A 20,167-nucleotide genomic window follows, 5' to 3' on the forward strand; every position below is an offset into this window, starting at 1 on the left:
TTAAATTAAGCAAATCTGTGAAGTTCACAACATGGTGTAGATCCAGAGCACTGCACACCCATTGCATGCACCCTTGATTCATCTTCACCCCACCTTTGCATACAGTAGACAATAATGGTAAAGTCATTGTGAATGCCTATGTCAAAGAGAATGCCCAGTATAAGAGTCAAGCCTTATCGGGAGCCACATCAGGCCCCTAGGGCTTTTGCCCTAAGAACTGCAATCTTCCTGACTGTGACTTTTTTTTTCCTTTTGCAGCCACAGGTGGAATTAAGAAATCTGGCAAAAAATAAGCTGTTTTTTGTGACTGAGGCTATGGTGATCCCTAATTCCACTCCTTTTAAACATCCGGATTCCCTGCTATAACATCTGTTGCCACCTGTAGTTAGAATGAAGTGTTGTCTTGGAACCTGTTGTACATTTAAGAATAAACTTTTGTTAAAAAAAGAAAACAAAATCATACAATGGTTCATCTCTTTAGTTCTTCTCACTTAACCATTCCTGTCTTAGCTGTGCAGTCAGAGTAAACCCGGTCCAGAATCCTGCCAGAGTCTGCTCTTCGATCTTTGTTATGCCCTGAATTCTGTACCACCTGGAATTAAACCAACTCATTTGAAATAACTGTCATTCCTATGTGGTTATACCAGATGGATTACCTTACATAAGGAAGAATATGTACTTTGGAAAGAAAACTTAACCTCTTTTTCTGTTTTGACATCCACATTCCCATGTGTTTTGAGGAGTTGTTGATCAGCTTATGTAAGGAGTCTACTACGTACAGGCACTGTGGGGGTGCGTCGGCAAAACAGCTCGTGCTCTTAAGGTACTTTTCTATTATAGGAACAAATACATATGATATATACTGTGAAAAATAAAACAGGAAGAAAGAGATTCCTGAAAATCTGTAGGAACCAAACATGCTCAGAAGCCCCTAGGTCTGCACCTCCCTCCACAAGGGCTTCAGAAAAGGCCTAGCTAGGTTCCCACATCTTAAATCCCATGTCCAGTACACCAACAATAAAATCTGGCCTCTTCATACGCCTTCCAATACCTCCCCCCATTCTAATTCCTTACCTGGATTATTGCAATCCAAACTTGTCTTCCCACCTTTACCCCTGGTCCCCTTCAGTCTAATATTCATTTGAGTCAGAGTGATCCTGCTAAACCATAAATCAGACTGTCACTTCTTGGCTCAAAATCTTCAGTGGTAAAAGCCGTAGAATGACCAATCGGGTCCTGGGGGATCTGGACCTCACATCTTCCCCTCTGATTACTTCTGGTCCCCCTGATCCACTTCTTCAGCCACAGGGGCCTGTGTTGCAATCAAGCTACTGCCTTCACTGTGTTTTCAGTGATTTTTATGCCTGTCACACTCTCCATGGAAATACTGGACACTCCCTCACTTTCAGTTAAGAGAACTGAAACAATAGTGAGCACCTCCCTGACTATAATTCAGCAGTTCCAATGTCTCACTCTGTTTTATTCTCCTGCCTGGTTGTTTATCTACCACCCCTGATTAAAATGTAGATTAAAATGCAAATTCCAGAAGGACAAAGACAGTTTATTGCACGACTTGATTCAGAGGCACAAGTCCTTGGATTTCCCCTTCAGGCCCTTGCTACAACTGTGGGAAAAATTAAAGTTTCTCTGAAAATGTGTTTGCAAAGGGACTACAGAATCTGAGATTTGCCAACTAAAGACGAAAAGATTTAAACCTGTGTTAATGTACATTAATGGCTGTAATGTAGTTAATATTAACCAAAGATATTAGTCTGCTTTGAACCTGTTTAAGAAAGTTGCACAACCAGCAGCACCTTCTTTGGGCTTTAGGCATTCCCTATGTGGGCTTGCTGGATATACTCAACCTGGGTGCTGCTGAGAACAGCCTGAGTTCGAGTGCCAGCATACTGCCCCTAGGAGCAAGCTACTTCTCTTTTATTTGTACAAATGAAGCACAGTCCTGTCCCTTTCCAGGATTAGAGATCTGCAACAATTAAAACTTCAGTTATTTTAGCATTTATCTGAGGAAAATCATCAGTTGCCTCAATATATTCTAAGCTCCTTAGGTAGTCAAAACCCTCTAGGCCCTGACAGCAATCTGCCTTTCATTTACTGCTCTCCCAAATATTCACAGGAGGTAGGCAGGTTAAACTTGGCGCTGAGTACAAAAGGATGGAGAGTTTGCCTCTATTACTCACCAACACCAAACCTCTATTTCTGGTAGCGTAGTGCCTAAGGCACTTGACTGCTAACCAGAAAGCCGGCAGTTCAAACCCACCAGCCACTCCTCGGAAGGAAGATGGGGCAATCTACTTCCGTAGTGATACTGCCTTGGAAACCCAAGGAGGGGTTGCTATGAGTCGGGTCCAACTCAACAGCACATAACAACAACAACCCTACCACAACTGATGCCCCATAAACTCTTGTCACGTGCTCAAGCCTAGCTCTAATCCTTGCTCCTCTGTGAAGACTTCTCTCTTTGCCATAGATAACGTCTAACTAGCACTTGTGTGGTCTCTGTGTGGCCTCCATTTAGGGTTGAATTTTTGTCTCTGAGCAGCCTTGTGTGCCTGCCTTCTACCCACTTATCTAGCTAACCCCTACTCATCCTGCTACAGGTACAGCCCAGGTACCACTTTCCAAGGAGCTTGGCTTGATCTTCTGAGCCTCATCTATAAGGCCACTGCAGAGGTCACACTTTGATCGCTGCCTGCCTCCATCCAAACACATACATATGAATGTCAAAGTGAACTCCTCCTGAGCTTCTGTGGACCCCACGGGGTGCCAAGGAGGGAGTGTTCAGACTCATTCGCTTGGCCGAGCAAGTGCGTCTCAGACCTGCAACATGGATAACTGAGGTCGTGCCGCCCCTGGTCCTCCCCGCAGACCTACAGAATTCCACCTGCTAGAATCTCAAGGTCGGGCGTGGCGGACCTAGGAGGGGAAGAACGCCACCAGGGCTCAGCTAAGAATGACGAGTCCTGACTAAGAGGGACGGGAGCTCGGCTGAGAGCAGCGGCGCACGAAGATGTTGTCATTCCTTCGCGTCCGCTAGCTAGCAGGTAATTGGCTCAAGGGCTCGGGGGCAGGGCACTAGCGGCTGAGGCGACCGGCGGCGCGCGGGCGGTTAGTTGGTTTATCCCCCTTATCCCCCAGCCTCGCGGCCATCAGGCGGCTCAGGGCCCTCGGAGACTTGGGACCCGCGGGAGGCATGGCTGGTATCCCCGCTCCCGGCATCAGGAGGAGGAGCGGGCCCCCGGCACCTCGCCCTGGCCCGCCGCCTGGCGCCGGGCAACCCCCAAGCAAGCGGGCCAAGGGCTTTCCTGCGGCCGCTCTGGACCTCGAAGACCCTTTCGGCGCGCACGGGGACTTCACCGCCGACGACCTCGAGGAGCTCGACACCCTTGCGTCACAGGCCCTGAGCCAATGCCCAGCTGCAGCTCGGGACACGTCCAGTGAGTGCGCCTCGGGGCCTTTACCCCAGAGAATAGTGACGACCCCTGACGGCCGCGGCTTCGGAACCGCACGGCGACCGCTGCCCGGATCTCTAGCTCCTACACTGCCTCTTCATCTTTATTAAAAATAGTAATACCGATTTAAGCAGACGTTGTGGTCCAGAAGGTCCTTTGATTTGAGGGAGAACTGTATCAGTAATGTCAAACAGCTGACTTGAAACATAGAAAGCTAGGTTAGCCTTTTACTGCGGTATAAAGTTCTGTCCACACAGTTCTTGGTTCTGAGCAAAGATCCTTGGAACAGGACTACCACCACCACCAGAACCATCACTACCTACTCTTGGGGACAGGTTTGGAAAGCTTTAGATCTTAAAAAGCCCACTGCCCTCCTTGGGCAGTGGTGGAGGTGAGAGATGAAAAGGACTTACTCTTTTATATAACCAATAAAATGACTTACTTTGTGCCAGGTGCCCAAATGTTAGGAACTGCAGTAGACCTAGCAATGGACAAAAGACAAAGACCCTTCCTTATGGAGCTTACCTTGTAAATAGTGGGAGGAGGAGGGTGGAGGATGAGTCTTGTAGGGCTCCCAGAAAGAGAGGAGTTTTGAGGGCACCTTGCATCTCTACTTGGATGTCTCACCAGAAACCAAAACCAAACTTACTGCCCTCAAGTCGTCCCGACTCATAGCAACCGTCCTTGGGTTTCCAAGATGGTATCTCTATAGAAGTAGATTGTCCAGTCTTCCTTCTGAGGAGTAGCTGGTGGGTTTGAACCACCAGCCTCCTGGTTAGCAGCCAAATGTCTTAGGCACTACGCCACGAGAGCTCCCTGGGTGTCTCATAGGCCTCTTAAACTCAACCATTCCCAGTTCCCCTCTTAACACAGTACCTGGCAAAGTCAACACTGAGGAAACATTCAATAACAGTGTTCCACATGACAGTGACTAGCACAGCTCTTCATCCAGTGGTCCCCCTTCCTCAGCCCTACATCTATTTCTTTTCTATATCCTGTCATCTGTACTTTTTAAATCTTATGTCTGGAATCTATCCTCTTTACTTCTCTCCCATCTCCCTAATCTGTGCTATCATCATCCTTCCCCTGGACAATAGTCTGCTAAATTGTCTCCCCATTACCTGTCTTGACTCCCTACAAGTCACAGTTCATATCATAACCAGAGTGATCTCTTCGAAACTGGAATCTAGCTGTATCTCACACAGTTACATGTACACATGTACATATCGAACATCTCTGCTGAAAGCCCTTTAATGACTTCCCACTGCTTCTAGAATAAAGACCAAAATCCTTAACCTGGCCTGCAAGGCCTAACATGCTCCAGCCCTCCCACACACTCTCTGGCTTCTAATCACACTGACTTTCCTTTATTCCTTGGATTTTCTCCACTTCCTTATAACACAGGCACTTTACACTTTACTGTTTCTTACACATTGACCTTTCCATCCATTCCCCATCCTCACTTACCTGGTGTTACAGGTTGAATTGTTTCCCAGAAAGTTATATTAAAGTCTTAACCCCTGTACCTGTAAATATGAGCCTATTTGGAAATAAGGGTTTTCTTTTGTTATGTAATGACATCATACCAGAGTAGGATGAGTCCTAAACCTAATCCCTCTGAGTGTGTTTTACAAAAAGAGCAGAATAGACAGAGGAATAAGAGACCAAGTGAGGAAACGTCTGCAAAACAAAGAATCCCTGGGGCTACCAACAAGGAAGTCACCTCCCCTAGAGCTGGTGCCCTGATTTGGACTTCTAGCCTCCACAACAGGCCTTCTTAATTTAAAGCCAGTACTTAACATTTTCTGTCGTTATGGCAGCACTAGAAAACCAAGTCCTGCTTGTTCTTCATCTCTCAGCTTGGTCATCACTTCCTTGGAGAAGGCTTCCAGTCATTCTGATTGGGTCAAACCCCTATTACAGGCTTTCTTGTATTTGTTCTCCTCTGCAGTTCTTATCACAGTTGTAATTTTGCATTTATTTGTATGATTATTTATTGAATGTCCTGTAAGCTCCATGAGTATAAGGACTGTATCCAGTGTTGCTTACTTTTGTACCATTAGAGTCTAACATTGTGCCTGGCATGTTATAGGTACTCAGTAAATATTTTTGAATAATAGATCACTGAGTTCTGCTCATTGAAGCATTCACATCACCCTTTAGCCCTTATATGAGACTCTGGGGGTGGGTGGAGGGTAGAAGGTGGTAGCAGGACCTTTATTTCATCAGTATCTTGAGTTTAAATCATGCTCTTAGGTTGAAAAATACCTATATTGCTTAATAGATCTTTCTATAATTTGCTTTCAAGAGTTTCTTCTCAGTATTGCCTGGCAAAAATGGGGAAATGTTGGGTCCTGACATGTATATGGGAACTATGTTTTACAGGTGTACATAAGGTCCCCAGAATAGATGGCATGTCAAAAAATAAACATGTGGCAGGAAAAAGCAGAGAAAGTATGCCAATTAAAGATAATTTTGAATTGGAGATACTTCAGGCACAATACAAAGAACTTAAAGAAAAGGTAAGTGATTTGACTTATGCTTATTATAGCTAAAAGGAGCTCTGGTAGCATAGTGGTTAAAGTATTTGGCTGCTAACCTAAAAGTCAGCAGCTGGAACCCACCAGCTTCTCCATGGAAGAAAGATGAGGCAGTCTGCTTCTGTAAAGATTTATAGCCTTACAACCCTAAGGGGCAGTTCTACTCTGCCCTAAAGTGTTGCTATGAGTAGAAATCAACATGATGGCAGTGGGTTTGGTTTTTGGTTTGGTATTATAGCTAATTCATTCACTTAATCATGTATTACACAACATCATACAGTAAAATATACAAAAATTTTAAAACAAGGGCCCAGGTTAATTGAGGGATGAAATGAAGGAAGGCTGGGGAAAGAACACTAGAATACTTAGGCTGAAATAAACTAAATGCTCAGATTCCTAACAGCCAAAGCAAGAAACGCTGTATAGCAGTTCCAAAAAGAGATACAAGCTTTTTCTGTTATAGCAGTGAAATAAATTTATAGCATGTTATCTTCATATGAAAGGAGCTCTGGTTGTATAATGGTTAAGGGATTTAGCTGCTAATCAAAAGGTCACAGGTTTGAACCCACCAGCCATTCTGTGGAAGAAAGATGGGATGGTCTGCTTCCATAAAGATTTACAGCCTTGGAGATATTGGTCCTATAAGTGTATTTGTATGATCTGTAAGAATTCCCAGGTATATAGTAGAGCTGACAAGGGACAAGGTTGCAGTCACTTCTTGATCACAGCCAGCTACCCAGAGGGACCAAGTAGTTGAGCTGGTGGGCTCGGGACCATAGTCACAGGGGACATCAAACTCAATTGGCATAACATACTACACAAAATATTGTTCCACCTCCCACTTTAGCGAGTAGTGACTGGGATCTTCAAAGCTTGCAAGGAGCCATCTAGATGCAACAACGGGTCTCTCCTTGTCCAGAGCAAAGAAGAAAGACGAAAACCAAAGATTCATGGAAACAATTAGTCCTAGTGACTGGTACACCATGCAATCCACAGCCTATACAACTATGAGACCAGAAGAACTAGATGGTGCCCGGTTACCACTGTCAACCACTTGGAAGGGGATCTATGTAGAAGATCCTGGATAGAGGAATAGAGAGGGAGAACGATGTGGAACAAAACTCAAAATCATTTGAGGAAAAAAAAAGGGGCGGGACCAGGTTTGCTGGTCCGATAGAGCCTGGTGGAACCACTGAGACTATGGCCCCTAGCTGCCCTTCAGGTGTGGAATTGAACCCACATCTGTGACTTCCAGGCAAACAAAAGACAGGCATAGGAGTTGAACATGTACCTGAGGTAGATACACTCCTTGGAGAGAACAATCATGGGAGAAATAAGGTTGTTAATGCACAGAGAGACAGCTCAGGGGGCAGGAGTGCATGGAGGGATGGACACAGGGAAGAGGTAACTATCGGGAGGAAGTGGGAGGGGAACCTTTGCATTGGGGTAAATTGTGGTCAATGTCATGAGACAAAGTATATGTGAACTGCTATATGGAAAGTGAATTTGCTCTGTAAATTTTCACCCAAATCACAATAAAAATAAAAAGATTTACAGCCTTGGAAACTCAATGGGGGTCGCTATGAATTGGAATCAACTCAATGGCAGTGAGTTTGTTTTTTTATCTTCGTATGATGAGTGCAACATCATAATACTTGCTGTTTTCATTAGTAGCTTTGCCAGAAAGCAGTCATCCTTCACATGATCATTTTTCAGTAGCTCTCTAGGGAAACCAGAAACATGTGATATTTAAGTTCTGTGAAGTATGTGGCCCACACTGTTTATCAGAGCCTAATGTAGCTGAATGAGTGAATGGCAAGTGTATCCCTAGGCTGTCCTGCTGAAAATCAGCTGTCCCATGAATGGGACTAGCAGACCATGGTGAAGACTGGTTGGCACAGATGTATTTTGAGCACTCATTAGTCTCTAGGATATGTTTTTCTGTGCTTTCTCCCTCTCCCCAGCTACATGTTAAAAAAAAAAAACAAACCAATTACTTTTGCATCATTTCCAACTTGGGCCAACACAACATGTGTCAGAGTAGACATTCCATCAGGTTTTCAATGGCTGATTTTTCAGAAGTAGATTGCCAAGTCTCTTCTGAGGCTCCCCTAGGTGGACTTCAGCCTCCAACCCTTCAGTGTACATTGATCATTTGTATCACCACATAAGGGACTCCTTTCATGTTAAAGCAACACTTTAAAGCAAGTACATACGTAATATTCTCTTGCAAACTTCTCACAAAATTGATTTGGGATTTACAGCTGAAGGCAATGGAAGAAGACGTCCTCATTAAAAATGGAGAAATTAAAATTTTGCGGGACTCACTGCATCAAACAGAATCCATTCTAGAGGAGCAGAAACGATCACATTTCCTTCTTGAGCAAGAGAAAGCTCAAGCACTGAATGACAAAGAAAAGGAATTCTCCAAAAAGGTGACCCAGAATATTTGTTTTGCATGTTATAGATACCAGCTTTGCCTGCTTGCTGAGTTCCTTTAGAAGCAGTGATCAAAGTTGCCTGTAAATCTTCCAGGAAGATTTCAACAAACTTTAAGTTCTTTGTGCTATCAACTACTTGCCATGTACTTTTTTCCAGGCTTTGCATGTGGTTTGGAAAAGGACTTAGATGAAATTCTACTTTTCTGTGGCAGTTGGTCTTGGCAGAAATAAATCACTAGTTTAAGATTTTGAGAAGCAGACTAAGTTAAGGCCCTTTCTCTAGGAACTCTGTTGACTTAGCTTAGGCCAAAAGTGAATGCGTTGGCTTCCATAACCAAGTCTGGGAAAAGCAGGGATATAGGGCTTCAAATGACTCAAGACATTGCTAGAACTCATCTTTTTCCTCTACACTATAGGCTTCATCCTTATGGTAGGGAATGTGGTCTCCAGGAGCTCCCGGGCTCACATTTTGTAGCTCTAGAGCAGAGTTAAGACCTGAGCTCCCTCATCTGAGGTTTTAAAATTCTGGCGAAGGCTATGATTAATCTACCACATGTCAGTTGCCTATCCCTGGACCAGTCTCTGTAACCAACGAGATGGCAACTCCCACTCAAAGTGTTTCTCAGGGGGAAGGAGATGCTGTTCTGGGAAGAAAAACAGTAAGTAAGTATCCAGTATGTACCACCACTTTCCTTCAGCACTTCTCCATGTTGTAGTCTCAGAGACACAAGTCTTATTCTGCCATTAGTTCACTCAGCGAACTTAGTAAACATTTAAAGCATTTAGCTGTGCTGGCACTAATAACAGTAACGACTTTCCTTATAAGTGATGAAAAGCCTGGGATTTGCAGTCGAACAGGAATTTGAATTCAGTCCTCATCATATGCAAGTGGTGATCTCAGGCTAATGACTTAAGTGCCATGGCTCTTTGCCTTTATCTGTCCCAGGAAATAATCAGAAAGTTTGTTGGGAGAAGAACAGCTCCTGCACCTACTGTGTCTGGTGCTGTGTCTGGCATGGAATGTGTTTGGTGAATGATGGCAGTTACTATGGACTCTTAGGCACTTGGGGCCAAAGCATCAGGTCTCCCCACACCACACAGGGTTTTGGTGACACTATTCCAAATACTCTACCCAAACTTGCAAGAAGACCTGGAATTGTACACCAGTACGTTCACTAAAAGGTCAACACATTGCTGCTGAGATACCGCACCTCTCCAAGCTCTGTGCCAGGCATTTTACATACATCACATTATTCTTATTTAATCCCCTCAACCATGATGGAATAGAGATTATGTTATAGATAAGCTAAGATTCAGAGAGGCTAAGTATATGGTGGGGCTGGTATTTGAACCCTCACAAACTATCCTCAGAATAGTCTGAGTCAAAATCACTTTTTAGAGCACCATGCCATTCTTTCAGGAAGAAGGCTAAATAAAGTTTGGCATTTTAGGACATTTATATCATAGCAGACTTTCATACTTAGTTGCTATTGTTTTTCCTTTATTAGCTTGAGAGTTTGAAGCCCAGACCTATTTTTGACTATACGATAGACGAGTATCTTTGTTTTATGTGCCTTCCAGCTCCAATCATTGCAGTCTGAACTCCAGTTTAAAGATGCAGAGATGAATGAATTAAGGACAAAGCTTCAAAGCAGTGAACGAGCAAATAAACTGGTTGCACCACCCATTTCCCACCTCAGGTAATGATGATGCAGGAGGGAGAGTTCAGTTTTGCATTGTATTTTAAACAGACTAAATAACAATGTCAGGGAAGTCCTGAACGAAGGCCAAGACTTCTGCCACCTGGGCAGAGATCCTCTTTCCTGAAGGACTCAAGGGCAGTTTGAATGAGACTGCAGTGCTTTAGGCATTGTATCATAAAGGCCCAGCACTCTAGAAGTGATTCTTCTTATATAGGCCTTGATAAACCCAGTTTCTTGGTATTAGATTTATTTGAGCTAAACTAGAAAAAGTTGGAATTTTTTGCCCATGCACGAATATTTTCCAGTGCTGCCAGCTACTTGGAAATTTTTCTCATTTGCTACCCTAGAATCTTTGTCCAAGAGCCCCTCCCTGCCTTTTGTTGCCAGGTGTGTGGTCAGCTTGTTAGTGGTCTATGTCCTGCCCTCTAGGTGCTGCTAGAAAAGTCTAGCACACTGTCAGTGTCAGCCTTGAAATGTCTACAGCGTGATCAAGGCATCTGTCTCTGGTCTTGAACATCCTGCCTCTGAATAGGCCTTTGCCCATAATGGGCAGGATCTTAAATTGCATTCTTAGCCTATGCATAGTCTATGTAAGACATGAGAGCTGAAGGGGACCATCCTCACCTCTTCACACATCACTAACAGAGGGGCCTCAACATTTCCACCCAGCATATTTACATTGTTACAAACTCCAGATTAGAGAGTTAAGACTGCCTCTCTAGGGTAAAGACACTGGCACTGAGAGATTTGCTAAATTTTCAAGTTATAAAACACCACACACCTTCTGATAGATCCTTTTCTATTGGAAGTTTTTGGATTGAGTCCCTGGCTATGAAAAAGAGGTTGTTCTAATCAATAAGATGTTTTGTGATATTGGAAATAGTACAGTAGAGATTAGGGCTAATATTTTGGGGATGATTAAAATAGAGAAATATATGACTTTTCTAACAACTTGGATCAAAATGTCTAGAATTTTACATTGCTGTCTTGACAAATAATATAAATATATAAAAGATAAAATCTTTATTTAAAACACTTAGATTTGAGAAGGTTTAAAGCTTGTTGTTACAAGTTTTATAACTATTTTAAGTGGTTTTAGCAGAATCACTGCTTTGCTTTCATAGTTAACTTTTTCCAGTCCTAGGAAGAGTCCTTCCATGGTTATAAAGCAAGAAGCATGTTCTCCACAATTTGGAAAAACATCTTTCCCTACAAAGGAGTCTTTTAGCGCTAACATGTCCCTTCCCCATCCCAGCCAGACAGAGCCAGGATACAAGTCCCTGGTGGGCAGAGAGGGTAAGTCAGTATATTAGTCATCTGTTTCTGTGTAACAGATTACCCAAATTTATACCTTAAAACATCAATAATATTACTGTGTCAGCAATTCTAACAAGCTGTAATGGAGACAGCTTGTCTCGGCTATGGCTGGATTCAGGTGAAGGCTTCACTGGGGCTGACAAATCTGTTTCCCAGGTGACTTACTCACGTGGATTTCTCTCCACATGGGGGCCCCTCCATAGGTCTGCTTGAAGGTCCTTATGGCATGGTGGATGGTTTCCTGTAGAGTGAGCAAAGCCAGAGAGAGCCAGGTGGAACTTACCTTTTCCATGGTCTAGCTCTGGAAGTCACATAGCATCACTTCTGCCACATTCTATTTGTTAGAAGCGAGTCAGTCCACCTGGATGACGTTCAAGGGAAAGGAAACTAGAATTCACCTTTTGAAGGGAAGCATATCAAAGAATTTGCAGGCATATTTTAAAACTGGAGCTCTGGTGGCATAGTGCCTAAGGCACTTGACTGCTAACCAGAGCTCTGGCGGTTCAAACCCACCAGCCACTCCTCAGAAGGAAGGTTGGGCAATCTACTTCCATAGCGATACCACCTCGGAAACCCAAGGACGGGTTGCTATGAGTTGGGGCCGACTCGACAGCATATAACAACAACAATATTTTAACGCTACCCCAGTCAGCATCCATTGACCATGATGGAAACACAGCTAGTGTTCAGGGACATGTGCTCCTTTTAGCCATAAGCTTATATGGCTAGTCCAGCCTGAGGGCATGCTGCTGCTTTCTGAAGAGAAGCAATCTAACCCATTTCCACACTGAGACTATTGTGCCAGTTTATCTTATGACTCAGATACATTGCCTCTCTCTCCCCTTTTTAATTATTGGCCATTGTGGCACCTCTGAGAAACTGCAGCCCATTCACATTTTTGGCATCTAGTAATTAAACAGTATAGGATAGTGTCACAAGCAAGCAGTGGAGCCCAACAGTCTGGATGTGAGCTCCACTCACAACACATACTGGCTTATGTGACTTTGGGAAAGTCCTTTCTCTGCCTGTAAAATAAGGCTAATGATAACACCTCTTCTGTTCTATGAACAACAAATGAACTAATATGTATAAAACTCTTCAAACAGTGACTGGCATGTAATAAGCACCACATAAGTATTAATAGTTACCATTTTTATTCTATTGTTTCATTTTACAGTGTGGCAAATTTATATTCATTCCCTGTGCAAGTTTGTGTTTCACATGAGGAAGACAAAGTATATGAGGGTTCATTGAGCTGTTCCAGCTCTTATTTTGACCCAAGGTTGAAGAATTAGGACAATTTGACTTTGTTTAAAATACATTACACATGAGAGTTTCTGAGATAACTGTGTTTTTTATTTTATCTCATTTCAGAAAATAAGACCTATAGTCTGGGAGTTGAATCCATAGAACAAGAAGATGCCCAGAAAATTCTTGTTGACAGCTGGATGCAGAGATCAGACACTCAAGGTACCAAAGTGCCTGCTCCGCTTGTATGGCTCTGACTGGCCTCTTCAAAGGCTGGGTCCACAGTACGATCACCTGAGGAACTAACTGTCTGGGGCTCTGAAAACCAGAGAGCCCAGCACTACAGAGAGTTGAGAGGAGTGATAATCTGTGACTTAAGCAGATGACTTTATAAAAGGGAAAGGGCCAAGAGCAGGTGTGTCCCAGAGCCTTCAGGTGTTCCAGTAGGTCCTTAGCTTAGAAGATTGTTGGTGGCCAAGCAATCCCCAGATTTTCCTTCTGAGGCCCTAGAAAAAGCCTCCCCTGTCAGAACCTTCTAGAATCATCTTCTTTTCTCCAGGTTCCATTTTGATAAACCTGCTTCTGAAGCAGCCTTTGATCCCAGGGTCATCCCTAGGTCTGTGCCACCTCCTGAGCAGTTGTTCTGAAGCTCCTGCTGGCACCACTTTACAGCCACCAGGGTTTGGCAGGTAAGCACAAGGCTCCTAAAAAGCTCATCTGGGAATGAGAAAGCCAGCCCCTTTCTGGGAGGTCTGTGGGCTGGGTCAGGCTGGGAGACTAGAGAGTTTAGCAGGGAGGTTGTTTGGGACCCTCGACCTTCTCTCCATCCCACACTTGTCTCTTTTCTTTTGTGTTTATTACCAGTAACTTGGCTGGTATTTCAGGCCTCAGGACCACAGGTTTTCGTGAGGGGTCATTTTCCTTCTCAGCCCTGAGAGAAGCACAGAACCTGGCATTCACTGGACTGAATCTGGTTGCTAGGAGTGAAGGTTCGTGTGACCGAGACCCAGCAGAGGAAGGCAGAAGGACCTTTCCACTCTGCCAGCTTCCTGGAGCTGTGCATCTTCTCCCCCTTGTCCAGTTCTTCATTGGCTCACACTGCCAGGCTCTGCAGGATTTGGCAGCAGCCAAGAGAAGCGGAGCACCTGGGGACTCACCAACACATTCCTCCTGCGTGAGCTCAGGGCCGGAGGCCAGCCCTGAGGACTCACTTTGCAGCTTGGAAAGTTTCTCTGTGGCTTCACTTAGCATTCTTCAGCACCTGGTGTGCCACAGCAGAGCAGTCGTCAGTCTCTTATTGTCAGGAATGGGGGCTAACACTGCTTCTGGGGAAGGAAACAAGAGCCCAGTTCACAGACACAGTCATGGAGATGTGACCTCAGCTCCAAAAGGGATTACTGATGACCAAGCCCAACACCCACTATTGAAGATGCTTCTTCACCTCTTGGCTTTCTCTTCTGTAGCAACAACTCACCGAGCCAGTATCCTGAGCCAGTGCATTAAGGTTTTGGTGAAGTTAGCAGAAAATGCTTCCTTTGATTTGTTGCCCAGGTATAATGCAGCATGGGAGTCACGCTACTTTGTGGGTCTTACCTGACCTCTGATAGGCTATTTGTGACCCCTGTACTTTGCTCACATCCTTGATTTGTTTACACTGCTAAGTTCAGGGAGTACTGAAGTGATGGGAAGTGGGGCCAGGTCTTGGGAGAACCAAGGAAGTGGTCTGTTTGGTTTAATTCTGCCTCTATACAGCAGGTAAGCCGAAGGCACACATGATAAAAGGAGGCTGTTAGCTACCGTGGAAGAATGCCCTGCACCCCAGGACAAAGGCTGAACCAAGAGGCCTTTGAACCTGGGACATGTATCAGGTGAAAGCCACACAGCCACAGCCACATTTCATTTGGTGGATTCCCTAAAGAAGCAGAGGATGTGGGAAAGGTCTGCAGCCCACAAGCTGACCTGCTGGGTACCTGTACAACATTCTGCCGGCACAAGCCACACGTTGCTCGCTCCTCTTAAGGTTTATTGGAAGCTTCACTCTTGAAGCTAGCTAATGAGCACTGTTAGCACATATCCTAGTTTAGGATTCCAGGGCCTCCAGAATTCCTACCCGCGTCCAGTAATCTCATCCCCCCTTGGCACTCCACCAAGGGGCCAGTTGAAGTGATTCCACTGAGTATACACATTTTAAGTCGTCTTATCTCTCAGTTCAACATTTCCCATTTCCTGAAACACTTCAGGATCCTGGTTACCATCTACATGGCTTCTATTTGGTCTCAACCATCCTGCATGTGGCAGTCAGAACTGGACACCATACTGCAGTGCAGTGTGAGCTGCATGGTGGTGGGCAGAGCCGTCGTCCAGGTGCCTGGCAGGGCCCAGTTCATAGTAGCTGAATGCTTGTTTCATATTTGTTAAACAAGTGAATTCCAGAAACCACATTTTACCAGTTCTTTTGGCAGATACATCAACATTCCATTCCTAGTGATCTTGTCAATAGGACATTCAAAAACAGCCATTGAATGGGTGCACTATAAGCCACTGACGTGCCTGCCATTCACAGCTCATGTGAAACCCTCACAGCCCTGCATCCTCACACTTTGTACAGAGCCTGATGGCAAGCACTCAGTCATTATTTGTTGAGTGAGTAAACCCTGTTTCAAGGTAGGGAAACTTAACTGAAGCTCCAGAGGGAGCATCCTGGGGGTGAGGGTGGCTTTCAGGCCAGGTGTTAGTCTCTTGTGCCATTGACGTTGATCATAATCATGCACCACCTCCTTCGATTCTCTTCAGAATTCCTTTATGCTCTACATGCTTAGGCTGAACCCCGCTACATGCAGCTTCCTGTCCATCTTAGAGTGAAAGCTCAGGACAGGTGCACTGTCAAGGCTTGAAAGCACTTGTGTGATACAATCAGGTAACCGGGAAGGCTGCAGCATCTTCAGTTCTCAGTAGCCTTACAGATGGGGGGTGGGGGGGGTCCTCACCTATCTAGGCTTTAGAGCAAATCATCCACTCTTCTCTTGTTCCTACTGCATCTGTTGTAGTCCTAAGGGTTCAGGGTTGTCCCCCCAGGGATTGGGACCGGAGGGGGTTTTGCACAAATGTTGTTGTTGTTATTTGCCATCGAGTCGGCCCCGACTCCTAGCGACCCCTCCTTGGGTTTCCGAGGCAGTTATCACTACGGAAGTAGGATTGCCCAGCCTTCCTTCCGAGGAGTGGCTGGTGGGTTTGAACCACCAGCCTCTTGGTTAGCAGTCAAGTGCCTTAGGCACTATGCTACCAGAGCTCCTTTTGCACAGATAGGACCCACCAATTTCATTCAGAAAGAAGGTTGGAAACTGTTGTGTTGTACATAAAGATGAGTTTTTCTTGAGGATAGTTTCAGGGGCCCTAGTAGACTAGTTAGGGACCACTCCTAGCCAAATAATGAAATCAGGTAACAATCAGGTTAAATTTCGTTCTCGATAAAGTCCCACTCTCCCTGGCAGCTGAAGAACATGTAGCAGCTTTCCTGTTCAGAATTTGTTCTTAAATTAGTTCACCCAAAATAGTATGAGACCTTGCTTCCTAGGGATGTACTGAGGACTATTCTTGGCCCATATTTAGGAATATGCCCTCTGCTCAAACACTGCAGAGACACGAAGGGATATGTAGGAAGCCAGAACCAAAGGATGTTTTAGAATTGCCCCTCTCCCCACCCAGTCCTCCCTCACACTCCCACAGCCATGAGGATTGAGTTGTGTGGACTGAGTAAACAGCAGTGGTTGTGTTGGAACTTGAGTCCTTGGTAAAAGTTGTACCTTTGTTCCTGGACCTGGGTGAGAGTGTGCCCACAGCCCCTGACTGGTGCACAGGCCCACAATAGACATCTCACGCTTGCCAGCAGAAGAGTCATGGTTTTTGACAGTGGAGAGAAATGGTCTTCCTTGTTCTGAGTGGTCTCAGGATCCAGCTGTAGCCAAGAACACGTGTCACTGACTGGCCAAGGAGCCTCAGCCAGTCAGCAGACAGAATGTTTCTCACACCAGGTTCTAACCTGCATCCCTATTTTGGGGGCAGAGGCAGAAAAGAGCCCAGGAGCTGTGTGTTGAGGGCCCAGGCATCCTGGGTCCAGGAAGTCCTCCCATTTACTGGGGGACACTATGCCAGGTGAGGGCCTGTCAGCTTTGGCAGTCCTACCTATAGTGAAGGTTAGTACCCATGTTTTCACATGACAATTTTTTTTTTTTTTTTTTTTTTGCACTGTTTGCTCCTACCCCCAGTAACCAAGAATGGAGGAAACAAGTTTTGTAGCAAGTAGGCAGTAGAGAGGCCAACATTTGAATCCAAGTTGGTCTCTTCTTCATGCTGCCCCACTCTGGTGGTTTGGTGCCTAAGGCATTTGACGGCTAACCAGAAGGTTGGTGGTTCAAACCCACCAGCCCCTCCACGGAAAGAAGACTGGGCAATCTACTTCTGTAAAGCTTTACTGCCTCAGAAACCCAAAGGGGGTCACTATGAGTTGGAATCGATGGCAGTGAGTTTGGTTTTTTGATTTGTAGTGGTGCAGTGGTGAAACTGCTGGGCTGCTAGCCACAAGATTGGCAGTTCAAATCCAACAGCCGCTCCACAGGAGAAAGATGTGATAATCTGCTTCCCTTAAGATTACAACTTTGTTGTTGTTGTTATGTGCCGTCGAGTCAGCCCCAACTCATAGCGACCCCTCCTTGGGTTTCCGAGGCAGTATCACTACGGAAGTAGGATTGCCCAACCTTCCTTCCGAGGAGTGGCTGGTGGGTTTGAACCGCCAGCCGTCTGGTTAGCAGGCAAGTGTCTTAGCCACTATGCTACCAGATTACAACTTTGGAAACATTATTTGGGTTATTCTACTATAGAGTCACTGTGAGTTGAAATCAACTTGATGGCAACGGGGGTGTATGTACTCTGATTTCTGTTACATCTATTGAAACCAAAAAACTAACCTCACTGCTGTCAAGTCGATTCTTACAGTGATCCCCTTTGGGTTTCCAAGGCAGTAAATCTTTACAGAAGTAGATTGCCCAGTCTTCCTTCTGAGGAGTGGCTGGTGGGTTTGAACTGCCAACCTTCTGGTTAGCAGTCAAATGCTTTAGGCACTACACCACCAGAGCTCCTTATATCTGTTGAAAAGTAGGGGTGAATTGTGGAATTGGGGTTGGGGGGTATCACGTCTCTCTGGGCCTATTTTCTAGGTTCCAGTGTGTGTTCCCAGTACTACCACAGTGCCTCAGCCAAGAGACACCCCTGCCCAGTGTGCTGCTGACTGTTGAGCTCCTCTCCCTCTTGGTGGACCACGAGAAACTCGCTCCTCAGCTCTGTTCCCACTCAGGTGAAACAAGGTGGGGTGGGGGGAGGGCTGTGGCAGGCACAGGGTTATAGGCCTGAGGGTGGCTGCAGCTTGTCCCCCGGGCTCTAGGTGAGAATGGCGTCCTGAGTGAGACGGGGCATCCTTTTCAGAGGGCTGCCTCCTCCTGCTACTGTACATGTACATCACGTCAAGGCCTGACAAAGTGGCCTCAGAGAAACAGTGGCTCCAGCTGGAACAAGAGGTAAAAATTTCCAGATTCTTCTGGGGATTCCTTACCACCCCACCCCGGGGCCCACAGACCTTTTTCTTTCCTTCCCAGCCTAGGGAGACAGGGAGCTTTAATTCATTCTGCTGAGGATGGCACAGCCTTGTTCTTGTCCTAGGTGGTGTGGCTTCTGGCGAAGCTTAGTGTGCAGAGTCCCTCCTCCCCAGTCACTGGCTCTGATTGCCAGTGCAACGTGGAGGTGAGTGACCAGGGGCAGGTAGCAGCCAATAGCGAGGCTGTGCAAGGACACCATGCTCCTAACTCTGGTGCCCATAACTCAGAACCATCCTCACCTGGGGCACTAGGAAACGTGCTGCCCAGTTGAGCAAGTTTTTAGGGCACAGGAAGCTGGTAGACTTGACTTGTTGCCCCACCCCACCCCAGGTGGTGAGAGCACTTACAGTGATGTTGCACAGACAATGGCTGACAGTGCGGAGGGCAGAGGAGCACCCAAGGACTGACCAGCAGAAACGGACAGTGCGCTGTCTGCGGGACACAGTGCTACTGCTTCACAGCCTGTCCCAGAAGGACAAACTCTTCACTGTGCACTGTGTGGAGGTCCTGCACCAGTATGATCAGGTGATGCCAGGGGTCAGCACACTGATCCGAGGGCTCCCTGATGTGACAGATTGTGAAGGTGAGCTGGCAAGTCACCTCCCTGCCCAGCCCGCACATGCATTTTTCCCTGAAGCTCATGGACAAGGCCCACTTCTGGTCCGCCTTCAGCAGTCCTCTGCCTGCCACAACCTTACCGGCACTGGGTACACGCTCATTGTCTCCTGCTCTGGTTCTTCTCTGATCACATTGGGCTGCCTTTTGCTCCTATCTGTTGAGTTGGCCTGGCAGAGCCACGTTTTTTCCAGAAATAGCCCTGCATGAATTGCTTTTGTATCACTTTGTTTGCAGTAGCTGAGGGAGCAAGGCCTGGGTGTGAAAGGGACTAGTTAGTTCCTGCGGGCATTAGGGGAAGAGAGGTGAGGCCCCAGTCCCCAGCACTTTCGGGCCTTCACCATCAAACTATATTCTTTCTGGTTCAGAGGCAGCCCTGGACGACCTCTGTGCTGCAGAGACTGATGTGGATGACCCAGAGATGGACTGTACCTGAGCCCAAGGAGCAGCCAACCACACGATGGCGCCTCGACCACCGTTTTCCTCACTTCATCTACTTATTAAAAGCTATGATGGCTGTTCTGCTGAGAACACACCAGCCTTGGTGTTGTGTTTCCTGAGTCTTATCTGTGTTGGCTAAGTGGGAAGCATGCCACAGGACCCTGGGACCCTTGGAAGGCTGGGATCCCTCCTCCTGTCCCTGGCTACAGCTGAGACCCCGTGTCCATGGTAACTAATCAGCCTCAAAGAGGGAGCCCAGCAATGCTTGTGCAATTGCTGAGTCACTGTTTTGGGCTGAGGCCATGGAAAGAAACTATTGTGTGTCTGAGAACAACAGGCCCTCACTACAGGACTAACCTAGAGAGGCCTGGGAAAGTGAGCCAAGGGGTGGGTGCAAAAGGGCCATAGCAGGGGCTCCCGGGAGTGCTGGAGCTACCCGGGAGAGCACTCTAGTGCACTGTGCCAGCGACTGGCCCACAACCGTGGATCTGAGATGGCCTTAGGGCACCACTAGGGGGAGGGGAGGGACGGGTGCTGGTGAAAGAGGCCTAGAACAGACCCGCTGAGGAAGAGCAGGGCGGGCCCTGTTCATGTGCGCCTGTAGGCGGGTCTTACTCATGCAGGGAGAGGTGCGGGGGGAGAGCTGGGCAGCCTGGGCTGTGTTTCACTTCCCACCATTGCTGGCCAGCAGTGAGAACCAGACCAGACGGGGTGCGACCTGAGTGATTGCTGCCTGTTAGCGGT

The 20,167-nt window shown here is 46.3% G+C and overlaps 1 protein-coding gene across 1 annotated transcript; it reads left to right on the forward strand.

Moving 5' to 3' along the window:
* The first annotated feature begins 3,211 nt into the window (after positions 1 to 3,211).
* Positions 3,212 to 19,418, forward strand: LOC103209442 (ATR interacting protein). Its single transcript, XM_007955288.2, has 13 exons — positions 3,212 to 3,455; positions 5,856 to 5,992; positions 8,275 to 8,445; positions 10,033 to 10,151; positions 11,293 to 11,450; positions 12,846 to 12,941; positions 13,279 to 13,408; positions 13,584 to 14,270; positions 17,933 to 18,069; positions 18,198 to 18,289; positions 18,432 to 18,512; positions 18,698 to 18,950; positions 19,351 to 19,418. The coding sequence occupies exons 1-13, from the start codon at positions 3,212 to 3,214 to the stop codon at positions 19,416 to 19,418; spliced, it is 2,373 nt and encodes a 790-aa protein (XP_007953479.1).
* Positions 19,419 to 20,167: the final 749 nt, after the last annotated feature.

Source organism: Orycteropus afer, unplaced genomic scaffold, assembly GCF_000298275.1.
Source record: "Orycteropus afer afer isolate SDZICR_OR568_19922 unplaced genomic scaffold, OryAfe1.0 scaffold00498, whole genome shotgun sequence".
Taxonomy (NCBI): Eukaryota; Metazoa; Chordata; class Mammalia; order Tubulidentata; family Orycteropodidae; genus Orycteropus; species Orycteropus afer.

Excerpts from the sequence above, each read along its gene's own strand:
- LOC103209442 (XM_007955288.2), top strand. The coding sequence starts at position 3,212 with ATGGCTGGTATCCCCGCTCCCGGCATCAGGAGGAGGAGCGGGCCCCCG. Across the intron at positions 11,451-12,845 it reads GTCCCTGGTGGGCAGAGAGG|AAAATAAGACCTATAGTCTG; the intron begins GTAAGTCAGTAT and ends ATCTCATTTCAG. Across the intron at positions 18,070-18,197 it reads TCAGCTCTGTTCCCACTCAG|AGGGCTGCCTCCTCCTGCTA; the intron begins GTGAAACAAGGT and ends CATCCTTTTCAG.